The sequence below is a fragment of the Tupaia chinensis genome, unplaced genomic scaffold (genome assembly GCF_000334495.1).
Source record: "Tupaia chinensis unplaced genomic scaffold, TupChi_1.0 Scaffold143737_1, whole genome shotgun sequence".
Taxonomy (NCBI): Eukaryota; Metazoa; Chordata; class Mammalia; order Scandentia; family Tupaiidae; genus Tupaia; species Tupaia belangeri.
In genome coordinates this window covers 124,477-132,191 of record NW_006203586.1, presented here as the reverse complement: position 1 = coordinate 132,191, position 7,715 = coordinate 124,477, and the positions used below count along the sequence as shown (strand labels likewise).

The 7,715-nt window shown below is 44.4% G+C and overlaps 1 protein-coding gene and 1 non-coding gene across 2 annotated transcripts in view; both read left to right on the top strand.

Moving 5' to 3' along the window:
- Positions 1-7,715, top strand: part of HUWE1 (HECT, UBA and WWE domain containing E3 ubiquitin protein ligase 1) — a gene marked incomplete in the record, with an annotated part of 232,807 nt that overhangs the window by 205,281 nt on the left and 19,811 nt on the right. Inside the window, 10 exon segments of the mRNA XM_027766840.1 lie at positions 208-297; positions 454-608; positions 1,236-1,281; positions 3,342-3,629; positions 5,003-5,258; positions 5,455-5,585; positions 6,308-6,522; positions 6,599-6,887; positions 7,009-7,075; positions 7,077-7,100. Coding sequence (XP_027622641.1) covers positions 208-297; positions 454-608; positions 1,236-1,281; positions 3,342-3,629; positions 5,003-5,258; positions 5,455-5,585; positions 6,308-6,522; positions 6,599-6,887; positions 7,009-7,075; positions 7,077-7,100 — 1,561 coding nt within the window.
- On the top strand, positions 2,522-2,601 carry MIR98 (microRNA mir-98). Its single transcript, NR_129456.1, has one exon. It is a non-coding gene; the product is annotated as a microRNA mir-98 (primary transcript).

The window sequence follows — 7,715 nt, the reverse complement described above, 5'->3', positions numbered from 1 at the left end:
AAAATGTTTACCCTGGAGAAACCTCACTTTTGAGGAGTCAAAGTCATTCAGTGACTTAGCTAAGGACAACAAAAACTTTATTGTCTCTAGGTACGTGTCAAGTACCAAACCTGATGCTAGACCTTGAGTCATGAAACATAACTGCAATTTTTGAGTCAGCTGACACTCGACAGTGCCAAGAATCTTACTTCCTTTGTTCTTCTGCAGGGACCTTGTCCAGCATCCCCACAGCCTTGACTCGCTGGACAGAGGAGTGCAAAGTTCTTGATGCTGAGAGCATGCACGACTGTGTTTCAGGTGTGTGGCAGCTTGGTTATCAATGCAGGAGCTCCTGGGGCTAGGATAAGCACATGATCGTTGTTTTTTTCTGCTGCTCTGTGGCCACAAGCACTTGCCTCTTAGCTTCTTCCCCAACCTTGCCAGAGCAGCCTCTGATCTTTACCTCTTCTACAGTGGTGAAAGTGCCTATTGTCAACCACCTGGAATTCCTGAGGGATGAAGAACTGGAAGAAAGGCGGGAAAAACGCAGGAAACAACTGGCTGAGGAAGAAACAAAGATAACTGACAAAAGCAAAGAAGATAAGGAGAACAGGGATCAGAGTGCACAGGTAATTCTTAAGGACTAAGAAGATTCATCTTGGGCTGTATCTGCCTTAAATATCATGTGGTTTTGCCATATACAGGACCTCAAGAGTCACTGAAGAATCCTAGAATGTTTACATTGAATCTGAGATTATTCATTCCAAAGTTGACATACATTTATCTGGTTTTTAGGGTAATGAATTCAAACCTATAGGGAAAATTATTTCTGTAGTGTCTCACTGGGGAAAGCTAGAGCTAAAACCAGAATGATTCCATATTTAACAGTCACACTACATAGTCCTTGCCTTTGAGGACTATTGCTAGACAAGGTCAAGGATGACTTTGACTAAGCCCAGGCTCTTGGTTGATTTCATTTCTTTCAGTGAACTGCAGTGTGGGTAACTTACCGGGATGACTCAATTCTGTCATTTGAATAAGCTCAGTTTAGGCATTTAGATCAGAGAAAATGTTTGTACCCTGAGCCCCATCATTACAGATTATTGTCTAGGGCTCAGATTTACAAGATATTTAACATGATTTGGGTTACAAAGAAGCTACCTACCTCTTCCTGAAACTTCTAGGTGACTGTTACAGGTAGTTTTAATCTCATGTGTTTGGGAAGTCCCACATTGGTCTGTCCCTTCTCTTTGCAGTGTACTGCACCTAAGGCAAATGACTCTGCTGAACAGAACCTCACAGGTAACTCTCCCTCCCTTTCTCCCCCTTATTGCTAATTGATAAGTTCATTTATTCTCCTCTCCAAGTACCTGGCCCACATGAGCTGAAGATGGATGCTGGTGCTCTGTGGGATGAGGTAGTAGATTGTATAGTTTTAGGGTCATACCCCATCTTGGAGATAACTATACAGTCTACTGTCTTTCCCACGGTGGTACACTCCCCCTCCAATTAGCTCTGCTCAGGCTCTTGTTTTGGTTGTATTGTCCATCATTCTGGTATATGGAACAAGTTCATGTGTCCTATTCCTTTCTGAACTGCAGCTCTGTTCGCCAAAACTAAGCACATTCATCATTGAGGTGATTGGTCCTCTGGTAATCACCGTGATGTGGTACTTTGTGAGAATACACGATGAAAATAGTTCTCAAAAGCCGATCCTTAGTGGGAATGAACAAAAGTTAGGTTTAATGCATTCTTTAAGCTGAACTAGTCCATTTAAAAGACTGTTTTTATATTTAGAGATTATGTTGTTCTTAGTACTTAGGTATCAAAATATCTTTATTAAATTATTTTGATGGGTTTTTTAATCTAAATTCAATTACTGCTCCATGGAATCTTAAAAATCTAGGAACATTGTCTTGGATAATCTGCTTTAGTGGAAGGTAGCTCTCTGTGGACCAAATGGTATGACTATTTTATGCTTTCTATTTCTTCTAATCTTAATAATGGTCTGTAACCATCTTTTTATTCTAACAACTAGCCCACGTAGTATCATGTCTCTCCTACCTGTTTCCTCAGAACTTTCTTCAACTTCCCTATGCTTTGTTTCCTTTGGCCCTTGAATTGGGAAATGACTATACCAAAGACTACACAATATTTTTTAAAGTAGTGAAGGAGTGTAGGTGTCCTTATACCCTTAATTTAGCAAAAGGCATTTGAAAGGGTCTGCTACCAGGTAAAATGGCTTCTTTTTTTAACTTAGTGAGGGAGAAAGGGAGGGAGAGAAAATAGAGAAAGGGTAAAAGATTTTTGACAAGATCCTGCCCAACTTCATTATTCTCCTGCTCCAGCCTCCCAGTTAACCAGGACCACAGGTGCACACCACCATGCCAAACCTGTTTATTTTAGGCTAAGAATCAAACCTAGGCCTCTCATGCAGCCTCAGCCAAGAAACAACAGCACCCTCCCACTTATGTTACTATAGCTGGGCCTAAAATGGCTTTTTGCCTACTGTCCTTAAAAGAGAATTCTGCTCATGCTGGGGTGAGGTAGTAAGTTGTATTGTTGTGGGGTTGGGATTGTAGACCCCAATTAGAAGATAACTATACAACTTACTACTTTCCCTGGTGTGTGGCATATTCACATTTATTCTTGGCTGCATTGCCTCCGTCAGACAAAATTGTTAGATGCTCCTTGGATAATCAGGACTAGAAGAAAAGAGGTGGAAGTTGATGGGTGATATATAGAGTGAAGCAGATGAAATTATAAAGTGACTTGTCTTTCCTTGATTGGAGCATGGAAACAAACTAGAGCATTTTGCTATTTGACTAATTATTTATTTTAGTCATTATTAGAGCAAGAATATGCATAAGGGAATGGATAACTATATTGTACCTAAAGAATTTGGGGTGGGGGGACCAGCCTGTGGCCCAGTGGTTAAGAGTTTTGATGGAAATTCTGACCAATTCATACTCCAAATAGATAAGGAAATGGGAGGATCTGTAGTCCTTTGGTAAATAGATTTCTGTGTACCTACAGAAACATTTGGCCTCACCCTATCTGTGTTGCCTGGTGTCTTCCCCTTCCACTGAGGCACAGAAAGGATTTTATTCTTAGGATACACAGAGTGATTATTTCCGGTTCTTGGGATAAAGATGGAACTGTGCCTTAACCCTCTTCCTGGGTATACCAAATCAGCCAAGAGCTATTCCTTGGAGCAGGTAGTTATGGGAGGGAATCCTACATCACTGGTGGAATGTGATACTTGTCAAGCTGTATGTGCTGATTGAACAGCTCCCTTGGTCATTGGCTGATTGTACCATTTTGGGACATTTTTGTTCCCATTTCTGTTCTTTCCGAGAAAGATGGGACTGCTATGCCTGACAGCTACCCAACAACCCCATCTTCAACTGAGGCAGCTACATCCGAGCCCAAGGAGACCCTCACTACTCTGCAACCCTCTCAGCAGCAGCCAACACTCCCACCCCCGCCAACTTTGGGAACAGTTCCTCAGGAGCTACAGTCCACAGCTGGAGAAGGGGGAAGCTCTACACAGCTATTGATGCCTGTAGAGACAGAGGAATTGGGTCCTACAAGGCCAAGTGGAGAAGTAGAAACAACTCAGATGGAGCTATCCCCAGCTCCTACTATAAGTGAGTAGAATTTCAATGTAAAGTCTAAGTTCCTTCTCTGTATCTTTAAGTGATTATAGTTGAGTATCTAATGATAGTATTAGTGATACTGACCATTTATTAAGATAGTTCCTTTGGTCCGGGGCTATCATGCCAGGTTTATCATTTTAATTCCTTAAAAACAACTCTTCAAAGTAGATGGTGTTAACCTCTGCGAATAAACTGAAACTTAGAAATGAAATAATTAGCCTAAGGTCACTCAGTAAATTCCTGAGCTGGGATTAAGATCCAGATCTGTCTTGTTTCCTGAAAATTATTTGTTGACTGTAACACATATGATGATGTGCTTGATTGAGCCAATATACAGTGTATTCTGGATGGGAAATCTCATTTTGTATGTTATAATGATGTATAGTGAAAGAATGTAAACAAATACATTTAAATTAAAAAAAAAAAAAAAGATCCAAATCTGTCAAGCTTTCTCTTCCAGAGTTCCAGGGAGAGCAGGCACATGGCCCTATACATATTGCTCTTCCAGCCTCCTTATAAGACACCGTTTTTCTCATAGCATTGTTTTCCCACCAGTCGCAAGATTAGTCTTGATGTAGTATTCTGACAGGATAAACTGAAACCTGCTCTCCATCCCTGTTCTGTACCATACTATATATGGTTTGCTCTGGAGAATCCTTAAAGTTTCCATTTGGGGCGGGGGCGGGGTTTCCTTCAGTGAACCTTGCTTATTTAGATAACCTTCCATATACAGCTGGTGCCTACAAAGGAGTGTGAAAGTGACCAGATCTCTTACCCGGAGTGCATAGGGAAGTTGTTCCATCGGCATGCCAGAACACAATAAATGTTCAACAGAAAAGGCTTGAGCTAAGCCTTAAAAAGCAGATGAAGGGGCTGGACTCCCACATGGCAGACCATGGCTTAGATCTTGGACCTGGCAGCTTGCTTTCTCCCTCCCTCTCTCTCGTCAAATTAATAATAATAACAACAAATAAAAATAAGTAATGCTTAAAATCGGTGGAAGTAGATGAGGGATCAGCAGGTTGTGTGGTGATTCAGGAGCTGGACTGCCACATGGCTGACCATGTTTTGAGTCCTGGACCTGGTAGTTTGCTCTCTCTCTCTCTTTCTCATCAGCGCACGTGCCCTGTAGCAAATTAAAAAGAAATGATCATGATGATAACTAAAGTTAAATAAATGATTCTTTTTTTAAAAAAAAAAAAGGCAGATGAGTTTGAAGGGGAGCACCAGACCAGCAGAGGGTGACGATTGAGAAGCGAGAAGTTTTAAGATAACTACCTCTAAGGAAGCACTTGTATCAAAGACCTTGCCTGCATTGTTGCCACAGTTCCAGGTAGATCTAACCTCTTCTTATTTCTTCTTAGCCTCTCTTTCCCCAGAGAGAGCTGAAGATTCTGATGCACTGACAGCTGTCAGCAGCCAGCTGGAAGGCTCTCCCATGGACACCAGCAGCCTGGCTTCCTGTACTCTAGAGGAGACTGTGGGTGACACTTCAGCAGCTGGCAGTTCTGAGCAACCCACAGCAGGCAGCTCCACTCCTGGGGATGCCCCGCTAGTTGCAGCAGAAGTTCAGAGCAGAGGTGATGGTTCAGGGGAGCCTACCCAGCCACCTGAGGACAGGTAAACACAATGTGGGCAAGAGAAGGGCAGGATGTGTTAGGAACTGTTTAAAGCCACATTCATGCTCATTAACTAATGGACTTGCATGCTACACTGGGGAAACTGGCCTGATTTCCACAAGAAAGGGGTATTGTAGGAATGTTTTCTAAATGGGAAGGTGTAATACAGAGAGCAACCTGAGAATGATTTCCCTCAGCTCTCCTCCTGCGTCCTCTGAGAGTTCTTCCACCAGAGATTCTGCCGTAGCCATTTCTGGAGCAGATTCCCGGGGAATCCTAGAAGAGCCACTGCCTTCGACAAGCAGCGAAGAAGAAGATCCCCTTGCAGGTGAGTTCCTCAGATACTCTGGCCATCCTGGGCTTGTTCTGGCTTCTAGTTGCCCTTGACATAGAAATACCCACCAGTCACACAGCTCTATCAAGGTGGAGGACATGTATGTGGGAGAGCTGGCTGTAAGGAATACTAATGACATGTAATGGACTGAGCCTGGGATTCAAAATCCCCCACTGCTGCTTTTTTTTTTTTTTCTTTTCCGGAGGGCTTTTTGCTATAGGGCATGTGTGCTCACTGGAGAGACAGAGAGAAAGTGAGAAACACATCCTGGGGCAGTGGCCACACCCCATCTATTCTCCTGTCAGGATTTTGGGCACGCATGTGCACACGCCCAGCATGAGTTTCAAACCTCCAGGTCTGGGACTCAAACCACAGTCAGCCATGTGGGATTGTAGCACCTTAAGCACTCTGCCACCTGCTGGTCCTGCCTCTTCTGGTTGTAAGACTTAGGGCTTTTACTTCATTTCTCTGATCTTCATTGATAATGGGGGTTGGGAAGAGGTAGTACTAATGTCTACATAGTGGGATCTTTATGAAGGTTATATGACAGTGTACAGGAAGAACTTGGTCTTCTCTGTGTGTCCTCTGTTCTTTGCAAGCACTGAAGACATACAGAGCTAGTTTCTGCCAAGCAAGTAACAAGTCTCTTTTCTCCAAGTACATCTTGGATATCAGTAAAGGTGTGGGTCCCTTTACATCTTAAATATCCCCCTCAGGTATCAGTCTCCCAGAAGGTGTGGACCCCTCTTTTCTGGCTGCCCTGCCTGATGACATCCGCCGGGAAGTCCTACAGAACCAGCTGGGCATCCGTCCCCCAACCCGGACTGCCCCTTCCACAAATAGCTCAGCTCCTGCAGTGGTGGGGAATCCTGGTGTGACCGAAGTGAGCCCTGAGTTCCTGGCCGCCCTACCTCCAGCCATTCAGGAGGAAGTATGTGAGCCAGAAGATGGTGGGGCCTGGCTGCCTGGCTAGAGATATGCCCCCATTGACTTCATCTGCTCCATAGGTGCTGGCACAGCAGAGAGCTGAACAGCAGCGACGGGAACTGGCACAGAATGCCAGCTCAGACACCCCCATGGACCCTGTGACCTTCATTCAGACTCTGCCCTCAGACCTACGTCGTAGTGTCCTAGAGGACATGGAGGACAGCGTGTTGGCTGTGATGCCACCTGACATCGCAGCCGAGGCTCAAGCCCTGAGACGAGAGCAGGAAGCTCGGCAGCGGCAGCTCATGCATGAGCGTCTGTTTGGGCACAGCAGCACCTCTGCACTCTCCGCCATTCTCCGAAGCCCAGGTACAGAGGGAGGCATGTGGGAGAGCACTAATATGTTCAGCTTTGCTCCCCTTTCTGTTAGCTAGCCCAGCTTACCAACCCATTCCTCAGACTCAGTTTCCTTTTTCTTTTTTTTTTCCAGCTTTCACCAGTCGTCTGAGTGGCAACCGTGGGGTCCAATATACTCGTCTTGCTGTGCAAAGCGGGGGGGGGGGGGCCCCCCAGCCATAACAGGTATCTTTGTCTGTCTGTTTTCACTGTATCGTGCCATCTCTGAAGCCTGTTAATCCAACTCTTTATTTTTTATTTATTTAAATTTTTTTAGAGAGAGAAATTTTTGCTATAGGGATTACGCACTCTCCGAAGAGACAGAAATTGAGAAATCACCCCCCAGGTGGATGGCCACACCGCAGTCCCTTCTCCATTCTCCTCTCAGGATTTTAGACACACATGCACACACACCTGGCATGAGGTTTAAGCCATCAAGTCCAGGACTTAATCTGTGGTCAGCTTACATGAGAGTCCAGCAATGTAATCATTACGCCACCTGCTGGTTCCAGTCCAACTCTCTTAATAAGTGGGAAAGCTAAAATCCTGAGATACGGACCAGGTGATCACTTGGAATGAATAGGAGAGCCATATTTTGGGGCTCCTCCTTCAGAAAGCCATACTTTTAAGTTGGTCACACCTTAAAGTTGATCTAGCTACCGAAAACCATCATCACAAACGCAGGCTGATAGCAGGTGCTAGCTATGGGTTTGTTTGCTTTTATTTATTTTTTAAGAGGTTTTTGCTATAGGGCGCATGTGCTCACCAGACAGACAGAGAAACAGAAAGTGAGAAATCACC